The 20970-nt window shown below is 45.0% G+C and overlaps 1 protein-coding gene and 1 long non-coding RNA gene across 5 annotated transcripts in view; one reads left to right on the top strand and one right to left on the bottom strand.

The window, feature by feature from the left end:
• Positions 1–96: 96 nt before the first annotated feature.
• Positions 97–20970, top strand: part of PCCB (propionyl-CoA carboxylase subunit beta) — a 32898-nt gene continuing 12024 nt past the window's right edge. The window contains exons 1-8 of one of the 3 annotated variants that reach the window (XM_053952245.1): positions 97–392; positions 11591–11710; positions 14003–14071; positions 15114–15170; positions 17218–17331; positions 18315–18425; positions 18733–18841; positions 19734–19854. In XM_053952245.1, the coding sequence (XP_053808220.1) occupies positions 11657–11710; positions 14003–14071; positions 15114–15170; positions 17218–17331; positions 18315–18425; positions 18733–18841; positions 19734–19854 (635 nt within the window). In that variant the 5' untranslated portion in view covers positions 97–392; positions 11591–11656. Of the gene's footprint in view, positions 393–9735; positions 9896–10075; positions 10097–11590; positions 11711–14002; positions 14072–15113; positions 15171–17217; positions 17332–18314; positions 18426–18732; positions 18842–19733; positions 19855–20970 lie in introns of those variants that run through there. The other 2 variants (XM_053952243.1, XM_053952246.1) reach the window with 2 other exon arrangements.
• On the bottom strand, positions 403–9630 carry LOC128793176 (uncharacterized). Of its 2 annotated transcripts, XR_008432675.1 has the most exons (4): positions 9051–9630; positions 5108–5295; positions 4559–4679; positions 403–2941 (listed from the first exon to the last, which is right to left on the bottom strand). It is a non-coding gene; the product is annotated as an uncharacterized LOC128793176 (long non-coding RNA). The 2 variants fall into 2 exon arrangements; XR_008432676.1 differs by lacking the exon at positions 5108–5295.

The raw sequence follows: 20970 nt of genomic DNA, 5'->3' as shown, positions 1-20970 counted from the left end.
CACCCCCGCCACGCCGTGTCTCGGCTTTGCTCCCTCACGGCGGCCGGGCGCGGACGCCGCGTCCCGCCCCTGTCATGGCGAGCGCCTCCGCTCGGGCCGAGGAAGCGGCCCCGCCTCTGCCCTCAGGCCGTGCTGGAACCTGCGGCCAGGCCTGTCAATACCTTGCGCCGCCGGCTGACACGCCGGCCCCCTCCGCCAGCACGGAGCCCCGGGGAGCTGTGGGGCCTGGCAGCTCTTGGGAGAGGTGGTGCGGGAGCTGCGCAGCGCACAGACCCCTCAGGCCATCGCCAGCCTCCTTCCTACACACGGCTCTGTGGACAGAAGCCTGTCACAAGTGTTCCTGCTGGAGACCCCACGTATAGCACAGCAGTGGATGCACAGGCTGAGAGCAGGTATGACCAAGATATAGGCACAGGCAGGACTTTTATGGAGGGAACTTGTTTTATTTCGTATGTAAGCACCACGGCCATTCCACAAACTTCCAGATCCTGTGTTGCAACACTGCCAGCACTATCGAGCAGCCCTCTCCCTGCTTCTGTGTTTGGTGTTTTGGGGAACTGCCTGACAGAGCTTCTCCTTTTTCCCACTTCGCCCTCTGTGTTCACTTAGAATTGCCCATGTGAAACTAATCAAGGAGTTCTACCTGGATCTTTTAGTTCCTTGTTCACTTCATGAATTCTCCAATCTTTCCAGCCCAACACAAAATGAGTGTACACACAAAATACAGGAATTTGGGTCTTGACTCCAAATACTCATTTAGCTCTTGTGGTCCTCACCAAGCAGCTCATTCCCCACTTGGCACTGTTCCCACATGGCCCAGGTACAGCCCGTGTGGGTGCATCTCCACGTTACCATGCAGATCTACAATGCCCTTCTGCTTCCCAGCAAACACTCAGGAGCCATCTCTGGACTGTAACTCCTTGCACACATTGAATCCCCAACCTGACTTCACTCCAAGGCACAGCATCTTCATTCTCACTCTCAGCCTGCTGTTACATTGCTTGTACAATGCCCAATTCCTTCTTTAGCTCACTGCCAGGAACACCTTCTGTGCTGAACCAAGCCAAAAGACTGAAATAACACCCAGAAAATTCCCACCATGTCCACATTCTCATACACACCTCCCTGTATCACGTCCTCTGCCAAACTCTGAACACTCTCAGCCCCTCCCAGCTCCCTCTCATGCTGCTCTGGCTCTTAGGCAAGGAACTCACTTGACACCCAACACCCAGAGTTTTACCAGTCTTGTCTAATTTCTGGGATACACTCCTTTGAGGTATCATCCACAGATTGGGATTCAGCAGTTGACAGCAGTAGGATTCCAGGGCCAAACCTCAATATCCCCATCCAGAGCATTAACCTGCACTATTCTGCCACTCACTGATGGAGCTAAATGCATAGCTCTGGATTCCACCTAAGAACAATTGCAATCCTGGCAAGACAGATAATATTAACTCTCCTAACTACAAAGAATTATTGCTCTTGAAAATCATGGTAATAATAGAATATGAAACTGCAAGAGTAGCAAGACTGACTAGGTCATACCTTTTAGACCAGAGGAAGGCCTTCACTTCTTTTCTATCCAGACCCTTGAGTTCATTTCCAATAGTGCAGTCCATGCAGCAGATATAATTCTTCTTGCCTCTGTTGATCATTTGTTCAGTCTGTCAGCATCACTATCCTGCTGGAGGAGTCCTGCTGTCTCAAGAGGGTGGGTTAGGGCCTCAGCTGTTTGTGACCACTGGGACAAGTGGGGTGGTGACAGTAACTGTGAGGGGTTGAGTGCCCCCCCAGCTCTGCAGCCTCACTGCCCCAGGGGTTGGCTCAGCCATGATGTGCTGCACCTGTGTGACCCCCATCAGGCTGCTGAAAAACAGCCAGGTGGAGAAAAGTTCCACTTGAGCCTTCTCTGCTGTGCCTTAGCAGCTTCTCTCAAGCATGAGAGCTAGTCTTTTGCTTCCCTGACTCTGTGTCTGCCCTGCTGGCTGCCTGCTTTGCCCTTGGACCTGTTCCTTGCTGCAGATGGCTGCTGCTCAAGGCCTCACCCTTCTCGCTGCTGCTGGCCCTGCTCTGCTCTCCTCACTCAGGTACTGTGGGACTCTTTCTTGTAGTTGGCACCGCTTCTCTGCCTGCCTTGCTCGTACCTCCCTGGCTCACCTTTCCCCCAGCAGCAGCCACCTTTGCTGCTCCCTCATGCTAACTAACAGCGTTGTGGGACCGGTCTCCTTCCCTGGCCAGTGGGAGGTGCTTAAGTGCTTAACTTTGAACAGGCACTGAAACACTCTATAAATGAATAAGTAAATCTCCTTGTAGCTTAACTGGAAAATAAGGGTGAAATAAAAATGTTTTTTCATTTTCCAGTTTCTATCAATGCTCTGTGTTTGGGAAAAACTAGACTCCTTGTTCAGATTAGGTTAGAATAATGCCTATTAACTCTGCCAAACACAGATACCCGTGTTAATGGCCCAGGTCCTTAGGTGATAGTTTTTGATTCTTCCCTACAGCACTTGAACAGAATAAACATTTAGATCTCAATGAATAGTTCTTTGTAAATGTATATTAAAGAACGTGAGGTGTTCAGGAAACTCCCTGTGTTAAGTTCCTTCATCTGTGGAAGTGGTACATCCTAAAGTGTCTGATAACTGTAGCACTGCATCTTTAAGAGAAAGGTATTAACTAAGTAGAAAAAAAAATACAGGTCAGCACATAGACTGCCTCTGAAAGCTTGGATGTGAATAAAATAGTGAGGTTTTCTTGTTGTTTTGTTAGGGAGTTTGTTTTTTCCCTCAGCTGGCTGCCAATGGCAAGCTTGTTTCTAATTGCTTGCTTGTTTGACTTGATGTAGGCTTCCTTCTGTGTCACTGCATTTTGAGCATCATGAGGCGAGGCAGGCTAAGACCAGAGGGATTGTTCCAACAACACAGTGTTTTCTGGGCTGATGCTATTAAAGAATTAACAAAATAAATAGGTAATCACAGTAACTGCAGAAGAAAGGAACAAGAACCATCCCCCCCACCCCAGCTTCCAAGAAAGACACAGATTGATTTTTGCTAGAAAGCAGTCAGAGGAGCTCGGGATGGCTGTCATAACTCTGCAAAGCCTGTGGCCCTTTGTTATGTGACCCATGGCTACCTGCTCACCCTTGTTACCATCCCAACGAGACACAGCTGCAGAGACCACTCCTGCAGGACAAGCTGCACAAATTCCCTTGTTTGTGCCTTTTTAATTTGCCTTGAATTTGTCTCATAGGATTGTCCTTTTAAGTTTTGTTAGCTCCCAAATATTCCAGGGGGTGTCCAACCATGACATGCCTTTGGAATCCTGGTAAAGCAGAGCATATTGGTACTCCCAGGCCCATTGGTTTTGCCTCCCTTTTATATTAATGAACAAAGCATAGACTTCACCACTAGAACAAATTTTCACCTCAGTGTTCAAAAATATTATTTTTACATTGTTCCAGGTTGCTTACTAATCTCTTACCAACATCCCTCTGAGAATTGCTGGTTTTGTTTTGAGAGGTTCACACCCACAACACCAGGGACACACTTTTTTTTTTTTTTTATTATAGGAGTGGTTGCAATGGCCCTTTCATTCAAGTTCACCTCCACATATGATAAAGCCAATTTCTGCTTTTTTATTTGGGCCTATTTTTTGCAAGCAGCTTTTTTTTCTTTTTTGGTGGAAATGAAACAAAACAAAAAAGGTATCTCCATTATCAATCTTGAGACCTGGAATAGTGCAGTAGAACTTGTGTCTTTACCGGTAGGAAGAATTCCTTGTTCTAAGCCAGAACATTTCTTATCTGTTGTTGGATGTTGGAATATTCAATGCTGTACAGTTTTATAGCAGTGCCTGTTAGACCCACCAGCTCTTTGTAACTGTGTGTGAGGTTTTGTTTGCTTGGTGTTCTTTGGTATTTTTTAACCATCTACTTCCTTCAGAAACACCCAGCAAATAAACAGGAATCTATTTGTGGTTTGGAGTCACAAGGACCTGAGAAGGAATATTCCCCAACAATTTTAAGGTCCTTGGGATCTCAGTACAAACCCCACCCACTACATCACTATTGTTAAGGGGTTTGCTTATTATTCTCCACAAGCCAGTACCCCACAATTCATTTACTTCATTTGGGTGATATATTTGAAGGGAATTTTCATAGGATGAATTTGTAGGGCATCTCCTCCAGCATTTATTGTTCAGCACAGCTTTCTCTTTCAGTTCTCCCAGCCCTTCCCCAGTTTGAACCAGGCTAGTGGGTGTAGCTGCAATAGCTTTTCTTCAGCTGTGTGAGAATGTCTGGCCTAATAATTGTTCTATTTGAATCGGCATCAAGTACATGCATTTTGCCTATCATATCAGATCTTTGGTAATCAAATTCCTCCTGTTGTTATTAAATTGTATAAGCAGAAGTCAAGAGGTACATCTGTGCAACTCTGAAGTTCTGTCAGGTAAGATCAAATCCCTCTTTTTCAGTTATTTTTGCCTTATAGTTTTACTTTCATGAACCATGTGAGTCAACTTCATATTGCAGCTTATGAAAAAAATCTGTTTAGCTTACCTTTCAAAAGGGTCACAGCACAGATTCCCAATATGCATGTCAGAAGCATAGAATGAGAGCATTGATAGAGCTCACAGCAGTCCACCTCCTCACTGAAGCTGTTAATGTTTTTCTGATGTTGCTAAACAAAGAAATTAAAAGTTCTTTCTGGATATAGAGTTGTAAATCCAAAGACAGCTGTTGCTTGTTTAAGCTGGGGGTTCATGTTGGTTTCTATGTGCCAGGAAGCTCCTGTGCCCTCTGTCAGCCCAGGTGAACTCTACTCCTGCTGTAGCTCTTACACCTGTTTGCCAGCTCAGGTTTGGGAGGGGCATGTGAGCAAGTTCTGCATTTGCATAAATGAATTGGCATAATTGAGCTGGCTGTTGACTTTTGCTTCCAGGAGCATCGTGCTCTTCCCTACTGCCCTCTGAGCTGTGAGGTTGAGTACTACAGAAACTCACACAGGGAGCCACTCATTCAAAAAAAAAAAAAAAAAAAAGCTTAGCGGTTTGTTTTACTGTTATGACTTAAGCAGGGATATTCTGGCCCTTCTCTTTTGTGGCTTACCTGTTAAGTGGAACAGAAGAGCTGCTGGAAAGCACTGGCTTTACTTGTTTCCTTAACTGCTTTGTTCCCATCCAGACAAGTAAGTATTACTGTGACTTCCTAAAGGTGACTTCTTAGATCCATATGTCCTCTGTGCACCTCTTTTTTGACTAGAGCATTTCTGGTGTCCTGTAGTGAGAAGTCTTGTGCTTGATGACAGAGAGATGGTTAATCTCTGTGGTGCTTTTCCTTTTTTTGAAGCTGTAAGACTACAACTACATCTTTCAGTAGGTCCTTTGTAGTGACCTCCTGACAAACACTTCATCTTTACTCAGAAGTGTTCAACAGACTTTTTTGAGAAACCAGTAAAGACTGATTATTTCACTGTATCAAAGAATATGAAGTTCTCCTTTTAACAATGCAATACAAGTGTTTAATAGTTGATTAAAATATGTAATTCATAGAATATCTTTCTGAGACAATCTCATGTTGTGCAGCATGTCTGATGTAATCACAGCAGTTGCTTCTGGCCTTAGTATCTATAAATCCAGTTTTGGAGGAGATCTGCTCCTTTGGTGAGTGCCCAGCTCATCTCTGATGTGGGTTGTGAGCCTGGTCTAAACCTGTGCTTCCAGGAGTGCAGGAGCTCTGTCAGAACAGGACTCTCACTTTGGAACAGCCCAGAGCAAATAGAGATGATCTGGGATTAACACTAAATAGTTGAGCTGATTCTGAGCCAAACTGCTAATGCAGAAATACTGGTTCAACTCTGCATGTATTCCAGTTTAATTTGGGCTTAGGGATTATCCTACCATACATACGAGAAGAATGTGCCTCTTACACACCTGAGTTACCCCTCTGATTTAAACAGATCAGCTGACTTTCACCTTGGGTGGTTCCCTAAAGGAATACAAATTTGATAATGGAACTGAGTTTTATTTCCCACTTCTGTTTACCAAAACCAAGCACAAATTACTATTTCACTGAATATGAAAAAAATGAATATCAGGAGACTATTCTCTTATGGTTTAAAGTCCTCTTGTAACTGAATTTGGCCTCTAAATACTTGCTCCTCTTTCACTGATTTGCATTGTGGGGACTTCTTGAGAAACTGCCTGGAGAATTTTCAGTTTCTGATGCATCCTTGGGACAATCTCTAGCTTGACAATTCTAACAATATTGGACTGTACGAATGACTATCAGAATTGAGTCTAGTATCCCACTTCCAAAAGCAGGCAGTGACAAATATGTAGGGATATTTTCCTAGCATACTCTTCCAGCAATTTGTGTCTTGGGGACCTACAGAGAGACTAGCAGCTCCTTTCATTTTATATTCCTAGGTAGATTCCTTCTTACTGTGTCCAGGACCTTTTGACTCTTTGGCTGCTATTGAAAATGGAGCTGATGTTTTTGCAGGGGTATTGTGAACTTTTTCCTATTGTGAACAGACATGTATTCTTGGGGTTTGGTTTTCCCCAGTGCATCTTAACATCCACTTGAATTACATTTCTCTCTCAGTTCTATGAAGTGAATTCCTTTTAATCTATTGACAACTTAGTTTCAAGAGCTCCTAATCAGGGATATTCTCAAAGGCCTCTGGAAATCTGAGTTCTGATTTGAACAGGATCTCCGTTTTATATGTTTGACTCCACTAAATAAAGCCACTAGATGTGCATGGCAGGAATCTCTATACAAAATCTCTGCCAACTGCTCCCCAGTATGTCCTGTTGATGTGCTTGCTAATACTGGGTTTTGTGGGTTGGGTTGGTGGACTTTTTGGCATTTTGCTTCATAATTCATATTGGACTTACAGGTTTAAAGTTTTCTTAGGTCCATTAATGCCTCTCTTAAAAACTGACATTGCACTAGCCACCTCCCATAGGAGTTTTTAGAAAGAGACTTTAAATTTAAGCAAGTTATCTCTGAAGGACTTTATAATACTGAGGTGAAAACAGTTTGGTCCTGAAGGATTTGTTCTATAATTTAATCTTCTACTCTTTGGGGGTGAAACAGGACCTTCAGTGTACCCAGTAAACATTCAAGTAAAAACCTAGGAAAACCAGGCTTTTTAGCTAAGAAATCTTCTCAAGTTCCTTTGCACTGGATTCAGATAAAACAAACCAAAAATAATAATTATTTTTTCTGTGGGATAGTCTGAACAATCCCTTTAATCTTGGCTTGTCTTATTGCCAGAATCTCTGGCGTGCTTCCTTCTTAAGTATTTGAAAAAGAATTCACTAATATTCATACTTCCAGCAAGTTGCTCCTAAAAGTATTTTTTGGCCTCTTCACCCTCTTTTTTTAATATGTAACCTCCAATTCTTGACAATTCTGTCTCCCCTTCTACTCTTCTATTGGGCAGAACTTCAACTATCCAAAGAATGCCCTTTTGCCTCTGCTGGCTCCCCTTGCCATGCCAGCCTTGTCTTCCAGGATAGAGGCTTTTTGGAACCCCTTTGTTCCCAGAATGCAGATTCCCAACCTCTTTTGCATGTGACCCATGTTCTGAATAATGGTTATTTGAATTTCTGAAGTTGCAGAATTGCTCTTTTGAGTGTATTTTTAATGAAGAAGCTATTGCAGGCAGCCTGAGTGATGCTGAACCCACCTGAGGGGGGACAGTGGAGACTTTTGCTTCAAATATCTGTGGTCTGATTTTTCCCTGGGCTGTTTTGTGACCAGGAGAAACTTCCTGAGTGGGGAGGGTGAAATGCCTGTTTGGCTGCTGTCAAGGAGCAGCTATCTCACAGATAGGTCAGGAATGCAGCTGGCATCCTGCAGCTACTCTGGCTGGGGGCTGAAACAGCCTCCTGCTCAGCAGTGTGTGGGCTGAGCTACTTGGTGCCTTTCTTGTCCTGATCTTTATTGCCAAAATCTCCCCAGGCCTTTGTGCTTGCAGACAGGGCTCAAGGAGAGGGCTCCTGTAGTGGGGTGGGGGGGGGGGGGTTGAGACAGCAGCTACTGAGAGTTTGACACATTCAGGGGAACCAACCAGGATGACCCAGGTGAGTGGAGAGAGTTGGCAAGTGATGCCACCATTATCCTTGAAAGGTCATGGAGATCAGGGAGATCCTTGATGGCTGGGGAAAGCCTGGGGTTACCCCCATCTACAAAAAGCCTGGGACTGTCAGATGATCCCCCTCAATTTGGTCTGGGAGGAAAGCCATGGCACAAGTGTTCTTGGCTGCCTTTTGTGGTCACATGCAGAAAGTGATTGGGAATAGCCAGCATAGATTAACCAGGAATAAATTGCGTGACCAACCTCAGTGCCTTCTAGTGACAAAGTGAGGTTCTGTGGATGAAGAAAGAGCAGTGTATGTCAGGTGTCTTACCCTGGGAGAGCTTTCTGACAGGATCTCTTGCTATACAGCTGTGTCTAATCTAGCACATCATGGTGAGGAGGGCAGCATGATGGTAAAGGGCTGGAGCACTTGCCCCAGGAGGAGAGGCTGGGGGACTGGGCTTTATCTTTGTTAGCCTGGAGTGGACACCGGGGACATCCCTGGCAGCTGCTTTCTGGTACTGGAGAGCCTATGGCTGTCACCTCACTAACCCCTCCTGGCTGAAGTGCACAGGCAGAGGACAAGAGGCAGCTGTCCTAAACTGAAACCGAGCAGGTTGCTACTGAGTAGAATGAGTTGGGGGCAATCAGTTCCCCATGGAGCCAGTCAGGCACTGGAACCAGTACTGGGACAGGTGTGCCAGCCTCTGTCCTTGCAGACTTTTAAGATCCAACTGACAAAAGCCCTAAGAAAACTGGTATGAATTCAGTGCTGAGTCTGTTTTGAGTAGGACGCTGGACTGGAGCCTAAGAGCCCTTTCAAAATGAGTTATCGTACAACAGCTTGTAGATGCTATGTAATCCAAGAACTTCCATTCTTGGAGATTCCTCAGACTTGCGGTATCTACAGGCCATGCTCATGCATTTCATGTGTGGTATGTGCACACTTACGGCAATACTCACCTCGCCCTACTTGGAGCTGGCCGGTGGTTTGTTGGTGGTCGGTGTCGGAGGCCTACAGGGGTAACAAATGATCCGCTGCACAGATGGCTGCGCCTGCACACTGGAGAACTGCCTGGGAGGCGATGACATCAGATCTCTGGATTGCGGATACACTGCAGCTCGGGCAATCGCTGTGTGCGCTGCGTATTCCCCGCACGTCCTGGCCCACTCCCTTCTCACGGGGTCTCCATTTGCCTCCTCCGTCGCAAAGTGTGCCGTGACAAGAACCACAGTGCCTCTTCATAGGAGGCGGCAGGGAATCGGTGCCGGTGTGTCACAAGGACTGTTTTCCTAACAAATACTTTCTGGCATTTGAAACAAAGAGAGGACAGCTAATCTTGCGAGCTGACACCTCTGCTTGCCTTCCCCACTTCAGAAGCGCCACAAATGTCTCCGCCACGCAGGAAGGGGGGAAAAGCTGATGCATTTTCCCGCTGGTCTCTGCGCACAGGCAACAGCGATGAACAATCTGGCCGCGGAGGGCTGGGCTCGGGCAGCGGCCTGCGCCGGGCCCGGTGCTGGCAGCGGCCCTGCCCGGGCCTCCCGGAGCCGTGTGCCCCGCACCGCCCGGCCACAGTCGCGACGCCCGGGCGGCGGTGCGGGGCCGGGGCCGGGCCGGGGCGGGCGCGCAGGCGCAGCGCCGGGACATGGCGGCCGTGCGGGTGCTGCGGCGGGCGGTGGGGTTGTGCCGGGGCCGCGCCGCCTCGGGGACCGGCCCGGCCGCCGTGCCCCACCGCATCGAGGAGAAGCGCCGCGCCGCGCTGCTCGGCGGCGGCCAGGCCCGCATCGACGCCCAGCACAAGCGGGTGAGCTCAGCAAAGGTGGCCGGAGGGGACAAAGCCCTGTCCCGCTGCCGCCGGGAGCACGCTCGCCGGGGAGGGCAGGCCGTGCACGGCGGGGCTCTGCTCGGCTCTGGGGACTCGCGGGTTTGCGTGGCACCTGCAGACTCCCCTTTGCGGAAAGCTTTTCTCAAGCAGCACTTAAGACTGCATTGCCTGTTATTCTAGGTAAAAGAAAGAACAATTGCTTTACTAATTCCTTTACCTCAGAGTGGTCACCGAGGTTGGCGGCAATATGTGTGAGAGGTAGTGTAGACAGAAGTTGCAGCTTCTGCCTGTCAGTGTATGGTAAATCAGTTCTAGGTTGCTTAACACTTCTGAGCAACAGCTTCATCTTCACACCGCTGTTGCAAATTTAAGCTGATCTCTGAGATGAGAGCAAAGAGAAGAGTGGAGATAAGGCAGAGGAAAAGACAGGTGGGAGGGATGACAACAGGTGGGTTTTTAGTCTCCTGCCTCTGTCGTTAAAGAATGTAGGCAGTGCTGATGGGGGTGGCAGCAGAGGTTTCCTGTTTCTGTTTATTTGCTTCTTGCTGGGACCCCTTTTCAGTGGTGCAAGGTGTCAGGTGGTTTGTAGGCATCAAGGAGGTGGGGATGACGATTCCCATGAAGGCTCCCTCAGTGATCACTCTGTCTGTCAGCTGTGTCCCTCCCCAGTTATACAACACCTGAAGAGAGTTCAGTCTGGCTGAGTTACATTCAGGACACTGACACATCCATATACAGCACTTCTGCATGTCTAGGGCCTCGAACAACTTACATTTTATAGAAACTAAAACTTTGGCTTATGTTAGGCTTTCCTGCATTTGCTGTTTTTCATGAGTTTTTTGGCCTACTGGTCAGATATTTTGTAGAAGCAGAGCTGTGTAATAATGTCATGTTGATGCAGGGTCACATCATCCCCTAAAGGAGACAACCCAGGTGCCCTGCCCTTTGCAGACAGATACTTACCATGGTTGGAAAAAACAGATTTGTTTGGTAGATTAAGATATAATAACTGCAGTCATTTTTTACTACATAACACTGAGCAAGCGACATGTATATCTGGTCAATTGATTCTGTTCTTCGCCCTTACCCTACTTTTGCCTGTAGTAGTGTCCAGCAGGAAAAAAAACATAAAGATTTTGTCAGGAGATCCCTGCAGGCTGAGAGTCACACTTCCTCTTCCCTCTTATTTACTGCAACTTCTTTACTAACATGCATTTACACTATATTTGAGATATACAAACACTATACAAACACTAATATTTGAGTGCGATGAATTGAACCCTGGGCTGTTGGGGAGGACTGGTCTAGCTATGGAAGGGCTCCCTGGTTAAGAATAGAAAAAAGGCCTTAGTAGCAGCATTTAAACATGTAGGCAGAAATAGCTGTGATGCATTTATATTCTGTTTAAAAGTCTCTGAGATTGTTTCCTTTCTCCTGTGGTACTGCTGCTCCAACAGTCAGCCTTCTTTTCAGAGTCTGGCTTGCATTGGGTTTGTTTTTGAGGAGGATAATCACTGCACAGGCTGTTTCCAGCTTTAGGGGCCTGCAGTTGCTTAATGGACCCTGTGTAGCAGATCAGGTGAGGTTTTGCTTGATTAAACTGCATGTGCTGGGGGTCAGCAAACAGCCACAATCACCTGGTGGCTCTGTTAATTGTTGCTTGCTCTGTTTCAGGGAAAGCTGACAGCAAGGGAACGAATTCTGCTGCTGTTGGACCCCGACAGTTTTGATGAATATGACATGTTTGTGGAACACAGATGTACTGACTTTGGGATGGACTCTAGTAAGAATAAGGTAGTTTTATGTCATATATCTCTTGTTTCAGAGTCCTCTGCTGTGCAGCCAGCCCACTGGTTGAAAATGGGCTATCCACACGTGATTTTTACTATTTGCTTTCTTTTTATGTATAATTTTGTTTTGTAAATTTGCTCTTACTGCTGTTTCCATTTAACAGCTTACAGAGTTTTCTGTTGTCTAAACTTGATACCTTTTTTATAAGGTCATCTATTTGGTTCAAATAACTTCCTGGGAATTGTCTTAGATTTGCATTTTAAACAGTAGAGGAGGCTGCAGAGCTTTGTTGGTGCAATTTTGTCAATCAGATCAGATACAAGGAACAAATCGAGGTAGATGCTTCTGCTTCCCTACAGATAGGATTAGAGTTACTGGATGAAACAACTCAGATCTATAATTATGCCAGCCAGACTACAGTCATAAAATCCTTGAGGGCTTTACAATCTGATCTGGATGTTTAGGAGTCCCATTATTTGTACTGCTTTGTTAGCCATTTGCACCCTGCTTGCTAAGGCACTTTCTGGATGTGTGGTCTTGTATCCTAAACCAGCATGGTACAGAGAGTTCCACACACACAGGGAAAATCTGTGTCTCCCCAAAGTCTCTCACCATAATGTTGATGCCTGATAATGCTGTACCTGGGAAAAGTGTCCTGCTGTGGTTTGGTAGAAGGGACCCGTGAGCTGCTGGGATGTCAGTGGCTGGTGCTGATGTGCCTGTTCACTGTGAATCTTCCTGTAGCCAAAGGCTGTTTGCTGTGGGTTGTTGGTGTAGGGTGAGGAGCTGCTCTGTGTGTGCCCTGTGCTGCACACAGTGCCTACAGCTTCTGTTTGTGCAGTTCTTAAACCAGTTCATTTGGTTTCAGTCCTTCAGGTTGTAGGGTTGCAGCCTGTGGATGAGAGAGGGGACAGCAGGGTTCCAGCAGGGCTGCTGGGAACGGCAAAGGTGAAGGTTTGTTTGTGGTGTTGGAGGGGAGGCTGATGACACTTGGTGCTGGGAAGGATGTTGTGTTAGACCACCTCCCCTGTCAGGGGATAGCAGTGCAATCATCTTTTTTCCTCTATTTTTTTTACTCTGTTCTCCAGCAAACTCAAATAACTGCCTGTGTTGCCTCTCATTGTTACTCCATGGTGCATCTCACACTGTTGATAACAAATTGCTGTTTCTGAAAATAGGAGGAGCAGCAGAGTCCTGAGTGTGACAAGAGGGTTAATTTTTTCCCTTGTGCTTTAGATTTTACCCTTCGGTGAGCTGCAGATTATGTTTACAGAGCACAGTTTCACAACAGATGACCTAACTGTGGCCACTGAGCTGGAATATTAGTTTAGCATTGGATTTCTCAGAGTCCCTGGAACTTTCTGAGGATAGGGTAGGACTTGAGCTCACATCCAGGCTGCTCTGTGGGCTGCTGGGGCTTTTGGGAGTCACCTGCATGTGGCAGTGGCTGAAGTACAGGTGTGTGCTGCTGTTCTGTGTGCCAGGGGCTTAGAGCAGTGCTGTGTGTGCAGCCTGAGAAGAGGCACCAGACAGGTGTGACCTTCCTGATAACAGACCACCTGGGCATAAATGGTCCTTAGCGTGGGTCCTGCAACACACACTTCCCTTTTTCCTTTCTTTTTTTTTTTTTTTTTTAAATTCTAAACAACAAGAAGCACTTCAGTGCCTGAAATTCCCTTTTTTACTGACAACCCAGTAAAGTTCCTTTCCTACTGTTGTCTTGAAAGACTTCTATATATTTTCTTTACTAGAAAGTGATACAGTATAGATGAAGCACATTTTAAGACTCTCAGGCTCCGTTTCCTTGGCCAGTTCTTTCTTCCCTTATTTACATGGTAAAAAATGGGACAGGGCAAGCTCAAACATTTGAGGTGACTGTAATTATATTTTTGGACCTGTCCAGGGTTATTTTTTGTCCTGTATCAGCATCTCAGAGGTTTGTGCATTATGTCCATTCTTTCAGAAACATCAGCTAGTCCTGATAAAAGGTGCATCCTATCCTGTCTCTGAAGGCATGATTTGCCTTTACTCCAGATGTGCTAAATTTGAAGGGAAACTGCTAAGTTCACTAATCTTTACTCTAATGCATAATGAATATGTGATATTACCACTAGTTTTCCTTTTCACAGTTGGGGAGAATTTTTGTGGAGCCCTCACTGCAGACATAGAAGATGAGACTTCCCAGGAAATCAGTCTTTGCTTTGTCTTAGTAGGAGTTTGTGGAAATTTTAGTAGACATCATAGTTGCTTTGATTTTTCTATTATTTTCAATTAATTTATCTGTTTTTAATGCAGTATCCTGGTGACAGTGTGGTGACAGGCCGTGGACGGATTAATGGGAGACTAGCTTATGTTTTCAGTCAGGTAAAGTTTTACATGTTCTTAAGTAGTGTGAACATATTTCAAAGGATAAGTTCACAATAGTTCAGCGTGGCCATGTACCTGTGGGAGGAAGCGGAGCACTCTCAGATAAGAAGCAGCAAAAAAGCATGTGATAGAAAGCATATAAATAGATAAAATATACTTTTTTGTTAAAATACATTTTTTATATTAAAAGTATTTCAGACAAAACATCTTAGGTAGAGACTGATCTTGGTCGCTCATTGTAAAAGAGAGGCTTTCTTTCAGATCATTACTAACTGCTGCTCTGTTCTGGGCCACAAAGTAGCCTTTGTTCCGCTTGCTGTCATGGCCAAAGTGGCTGTTGCTGTGTTACCTTGGAGCAAGGCGTACACTCTGCCTTTTTTATCTTGGATGTGTGCTCCTTCCAAGGAGAGACGTGGGCCTGAACATGTGGACAGGAGCCAAACACAGACCTACATTTTAGAACACAAGTAGGGGGCAGTTTTTGTATTAGTAGAATTTAAGAGTGCCCCTCCATGATACACCCCTCCCTTTTTATATTTTAAAACCTTTTTCCCTCCAAATTGAGCTACCTCCTGAGATGCTGAACCTTTTTGGTTCAAATGTTAGTCATAGCCATGCTGTCTCTGTCCACACAGTTTTTGGGGCTTTTTTGAGAGTAAGACTCAGTGGGAATGCAGCAGAGAAACTCCCCAGGAGCTGGCTCTGTTTGTGCCAGTAGGTGTCAATATCCTCTTTTTCTTCTGGGTCAGTCCTAGGGCCTGATAGAGATTTTTCTGCTTAGGCATTTTGGCTGACATAGTCCCTACAGCACCCCTTGGACATAACTCATAAGTCTAGAATGGTGACTGGTGTCTGGGTTTGTATTTCCTCCTTGTAAAGGAGGCTGGGATCATCTGCAGGCTGCACTGAGGGAGTCAGTTGTTTTGAAGCAGCATAACAAATACAGAGCACTGTAGGTTTATATTATTTACTAGCAAAAGTTGACAGCATTTTACTGAAATTATTCTTTCCCTAATCTGAAAATTTGCTTTACTTTCAGGATTTTACTGTATTTGGAGGCAGTTTATCTGGAGCTCATGCCCAGAAGATCTGCAAGGTAATATTGGACAGAAGAAAACCAAAAAAAATGTCAGCATTCTTTTTTCAGCCTGTTGTGATAATGACTTTGGAGAAAATGTTTGGTGACTGACTTTAGTGGGCTCTGATGTGTGCCATGCCTGAGACTTGTGCCTCTGGAAACTTTTTGAGTGTGAGTGAGCTTTTCCAGGTAATACTCACTTTGTTATATTAAGTTCTGTCTTCTACTCTACTGCAAAGGATGAGAGACTTGCAAGTACAAACATAAATTAAGTGCTCATTGTCCACTGGAGAAAAGAGGAATTACTTTGGAGAAACTTCTTCCTCTAAACATTGTGCTGTGAAAGTGTGTAATATTTTAAAAAAAGCAAATGTAACAAGTAAACAGCCTGAAGATAAACAGTTTTACAACTTGGAGGTCACCTTGACCCTGAGAGTTTATCTTATCAGACACTTGTGGCTATTTATTTCTATTTGTCTGCTTGTCTTGCTAGAAGAGTTTTGGAATCCCAGGACTGGGTAGACAAGAACTCTTTCATGCATGAGTGTTGAGTGGTGTGAACTGGGAAACCTTCTTGAATTTTTTTGCCATGGAATCAGAAACAAGGTTTTTGTTGCACAAGGCCTTTTATGCTGTGGAAATAACTGCTGTTTGGCATAGGCTCCTCAGGAGTCTGTGGATATAAAACTGGAAAACATGAAGACTTTGGGCTAGATAACAACTATTTGCTTTTACCAGGTCTTGATACTGGGAAGGACTTGAATTACCCTTTCACACTGGAGCTTTGTGGTGTCTGTACTGGGGAGGGATGCAATGGCACTGGAATGATGGGAGGCTTTCTGGTGGGTTTTCTTTGATCTCTTCTCTCTAAAGCACTTCAGGGTCTGATCAGAGCTAGAGAAAATGTGGGTCCTTCCTGGTTGGTGCTGTTCTTGGTGGGCTCCAAAGCTGGAAGGCTCTGGGGGCATCAGTTGCTTTGGGGCTCAGTCTTTGGTATGTGTTTTAGGAAGAACTTGGAAGATCCTTGGGAAAGAAGGTCCATATATAGGTCCCTGGAAAACAGCAGAAGGTGTCAGTGAATTCTAGGGCTGTACAGAGGTCCTGTTTGGGCTGGAGTTTTGAGTCTCCGGAGATACCACTGACTTGAGTGGCACCAAGTGTAGTTTCTGTGTTTCTAGGCAAGATAAAATTCAAGGTTGATACTACAAGCACTCTGAAAGATGGGACTGGAATTGTAAATCACTTAGCAAGTTAAAGATTGTCTGAAATAATTTTAATGCAATGATTGAAAGGGCAGGAAAAAGCAACTTCAAAATGCAAAATGGGGATTAACTGATGTTTTACAAAAATTATTTAGGAGCTAAAGCAGAACTTGATGTTAAAACAGATCTTAGCATAATGTGCCAGTGCTGTAGTGTTATGAAAATGGCAGGCATTTTACTGGAATTCAATAATCAGGAATATTTTGTGCAAGAAATGTAAGGAATTCAGTCCTCCTACTTAAGGCTCTGTTATAGTATTGTGTATGGTCTTGACCAAACCAAAGTGATCAGAGCTCTAGAAAACAGGATGTGGGACTGAATTGATGGTGCTTAGCCTAGAAACATGAAAAGCAATATGAAGACTGAAGAGAGATTTGAGGTACTTGAATGTTCACAAAAGTAAAGGCCAAGAATACCTAATTGCTCTCCCTCACTGCTGTGTATCAAGACAAATGTAATGTTTAAATTTCTGGAGGAAAGATGTAATTTAGTCCTCCCAAAGAAGTTCTAAAAAGGGTAATCAAGCATTAGAATATACAGCTTAGAGAGATTCCCCAGCCACCACTGCAACAAACTTTGAAGGGTAGATGAGACATATCTGAGGGGATGTTTGAGGTGCAGTTGAGGCCCCTTATGAACAGGGAGGGGCCTCAACTGCACAGGCCCCTCTCCTGTGACTGTGTCACTTACACTGCATTATCCAAATCCAGTGCTGAGTGTGGAGATGCCCAGCTGGGAAGGCAGGTATTTTTTGGGGTTCAGCTTAGCTGGGTCAATACTGAGGAGTTTGTGTTCATCACTAGATCATGGATCAAGCTGCCATGGTTGGAGCACCTGTGATTGGGCTGAATGACTCTGGAGGAGCCCGTATCCAGGAGGGAGTGGAGTCCTTGGCAGGCTATGCAGACATATTTTTGGTGAGTTGACTGCTGGATGGACAGGGAGTTTGACATCCTCAAAGGTGGGAAAAACATGCAAGTGGGTGTTTGTAAGTAAATGTTAAGGTTATTGTTCTGTTTTAACCAATGGATAAAACAGACTCAGACATTGGTTCTTTTCTTGGATTTGGGCAAATGTACCCATGCCTTAAACAAGGGTCATGCTGAGCTCTGTAAAGCTCTGTGATCCAATGTGTAGTGAGAATGGGGATGTCCAATGTTGATTGTTCTGGTGAAGGTTTTATGTCCTAGAGGATTTTTGTGGTTAATACAAGAATTTTTCCCCTAGGCACACTGCTGCTCATTTTTTTCACAGAAATTACATTCTTTTGTATGCTGCTAAAATACTTTGCATCAAATTGAGTGCACAGAACACTGTCCTTTCAGTAGGAAAGCAGGTGGGATGTCAGGTCAGTCAGATGCTGATAGGTTTTGGGGTGGTGCAGTCTGGAAGGAACAGTTCCAGAAGTTATTGTGACCCAGTCAAGCAACAAGCAGTGTAAGTGTTTTTTTGGACAACACACCATCCATGTTGGACAGCAACCATTCACCTTTGTGTAAAACTCAGGCCAGTGCAGAAACATGATTTAAAAAAAAATCCCTCCCCAGCTGGTCAGTAAGCTTACTTCTACCTCTGAGTACAGTCTGCCTCCATATTGAAATGTCAGGGACATCCACTCCTTCCTATCCAGGCTTGGTGCAGTTTTTGCCCTGGCAGCATCTGTTGAGGTGGCTCATGTTATCTCCTTTGCAGTCATTGCATGGTATAGGGAATCAACTGTATGAGAACAGAAATAACAAATTAGTTTTGGTTCAATTTGCATCAAGATATTATCTCCAGATATTTGTCTGCCAGTAGATTAAACAGTCCTGTTTGTGATGGTGAATTTTTGCAGAATCTGGGCACAGATTTAAAGATGCACTTCTTTGGTAAAACCAGTTTTTTTTTTTTCCTTTTTCAGAGAAATGTTTTGTGTTCTGGTGTCATTCCCCAAATCTCCCTCATCATGGGTCCTTGTGCTGGTGGAGCTGTATATTCTCCTGCCTTAACTGATTTCACATTCATGGTGAAGGTAAGGGTTTGTCCTGAGCTGCTGCTGGTGACACTGCTCACACACTAAGTGACCACATGGGAATGGGTATTTTCCAAGATGATCTCCTGCTTTGGATTTTTATTTTGCATGAAAAGTTGAGAAGAACTTTCCCAAATAACTTGTGGAAAATTGCATTTTCAGTGGATTTTTAATGCAATGCAGCCTTTTTAAGAAGTTTGTCCCCCTTCTTATTTTAGGGGAAGTCTCTAGAGGCTGTGGCTGTTCCTTAGGTGCTTTTGCAGGTTGGCAGTAGCATTCACAGTTTCTGCTTTTCCCCTTCCCCCAGGACACATCCTTCCTATTTATCACCGGGCCTGACGTGGTGAAGTCTGTCACCAATGAAGATGTCACCCAGGAGCAGCTGGGGGGTGCAAAGACACACACTACAGTGTCTGGTGAGAGCTGGGGGCTTTACTGAACATGCTTACTGTGCTCAAAGAAAATGAGAGTGCTTCTGGCTAAACAGCCCATTGGCCAATGCCGACGAGTCTAAGGGACAAAGCTCTGCCTAAGCACAGGATCTGACTCTGCCTCTGCTTTCCTGCAGCTCCTGTTTAGTAACTGAACACAAAAGAGGGAATGTGGGAGAGTTCTGGGATTTGGAAGAGAAACTAGCAAACCCACAAAATATGCTAGAAGTGGGAAGATTGTCAGGGAGTAGGGCTTAGTGAAGTCTGCCTGGGGTGGGGTTTTTTTGTTTGTTGTCCAGACATTTGCATGGGTTGAAAGATTCTCAACAGTCCCTTGTTTGCTCACTAATGAAATTGATTGAACTGCTATAAACCAAGTGGCAGTGTGAGCTGAAGCACTTCTTCCCTTTTTTCCCCTCTGTGAAAACATCTGTGAGTCATGAATCTTCTCAAGACTCAAATGATTGTGGAATCTCAAATTCTGTGTGAACTGAGCTGATGATGAACTGAAACCACACACACAGATGCTGCCCAGATCCAGCCCTTTTATAAAAAGCACTTGTAGTTCAACACTTGGGTGCAGCACCTGATCAGAGTTCCAGAAGGCTGGAGTCCAGGTAGGGCTGTGCCAACTGATAAACAACTTCACATTATTTTAAATATGAGGTCAACAATCCAGACCTGTTCTGGAGGAAGTCTGACACAGCACATGTTTTCTAGATATCTTTAGCTGGTCAGATTTGGTGGCTTAAGACTCCTGATTGTTAATAGCTCAAGCTTAGAGTCCTGCTGTTGCTTATTTCTATCTTTATTGGTATGTATTTGGAAAGGAAAGCTTGCACAATGATTTCATACCTGCTTTGCTGTGTCTGTGCAGGAGTTGCACACAGAGCCTTTGAGAATGACATCGATGCTCTGCTGAACCTCCGAGAGTTCTTTAATTATTTACCCCTGAGCAACCGGGACCCAGCTCCAGTCTGCGAGTGCCATGATCCCAGGTAAGGGGAGCCTGGCTGAGCTCAGTGCTCTCTGAGCACTGCATTTCATGGCTTCTCTGGCTTAAGGGGCACAGAGACATGGGTGTTCTGTGCCTGGGATCTTGGCAGATAATTCTGCATTCTGCTATGTGAATATGGGAAGTGTTCCAACATGAGTGTGTTTGCTGTTAGGTTTAATTCTGTTTTCTGAAAGGACTGTTGTCCAGGCTGTGTGCAGAATGTGGGGAAAAGCAATCTCTGTCCAGGTGGGCTGCCCAGTCCCTTGGAACAAGTGAGAGAGGTAGGAAATAGCACAGTGAGTGGCAGTGGGGAGAACTTGCCCTGTTCTGTCAGCTGTGTCTGTTGGATGAGTTCTGCTCTTAAGGGTTAGAGGTGGGCAGGCAACAAGGAGGCAGAAAGATTTGTGTGTTACGTACTTGTCTCAGGCTCATTGTGGAGTTGGCAACATAATACAAGAAGAACTTGAGTCATTTCAAGAGGGGAAAAATGGCAATTGTCTGGACTTTTATCAGGGAATTTTTCCAGGAGCTGAGAGACAGCCAGAGAGACAGCATGGGACACTGAGCAGAGAGCCTTGCTAGGAGTGAAAGGCAGAGAATGTCAGTGGAGTAAAAGCATTTTGACCCAAGCTCCAGTTGCACTTGAAATTCAGCCCTTTCCCTAGGGGACCCTCAAGAGGCTGTTGCACTCTCCTGCATGGGGGTGGTGCCTGAGTATGTTCCTTTCAGCTCCTCACATGTGTGTGATGTGTCTTGGGGCTCTTCATGTGTGAGGATTTTAACATGTGAGTCTTGAAGGTTATTTTCTCTTCATCCCTCACTGTGCTTTTCAGTGTCTGTGTAACTGTTTGGGGAGGTGCTTTTGGATTGATTTACCACTGCACTGGTCCCTGAGATACATTTCTCACTTTTTTTTAAAAATAAATTTGCCATTTTCTTTTAGAGAATGGCCAGACAGGTCAATTAATTACTAGTCCTACATTTTTTCTGAGGTAGATTTTGATCTTTAGGAGTTCATTAAACTCTACCAGTCTGGTTCTGTTCTCAAGTGCTCTGGTTTGATAGTGACAAAACCAAAGCAAATCTCTTGTATTACTTGCTGAGTTGGGGGATTATC

The sequence above is a fragment of the Vidua chalybeata genome, chromosome 10 (assembly GCF_026979565.1).
Source record: "Vidua chalybeata isolate OUT-0048 chromosome 10, bVidCha1 merged haplotype, whole genome shotgun sequence".
Lineage (NCBI taxonomy): Eukaryota > Metazoa > Chordata > Aves > Passeriformes > Viduidae > Vidua > Vidua chalybeata.
This window is presented reverse-complemented; position numbering and strand designations above follow the sequence as displayed.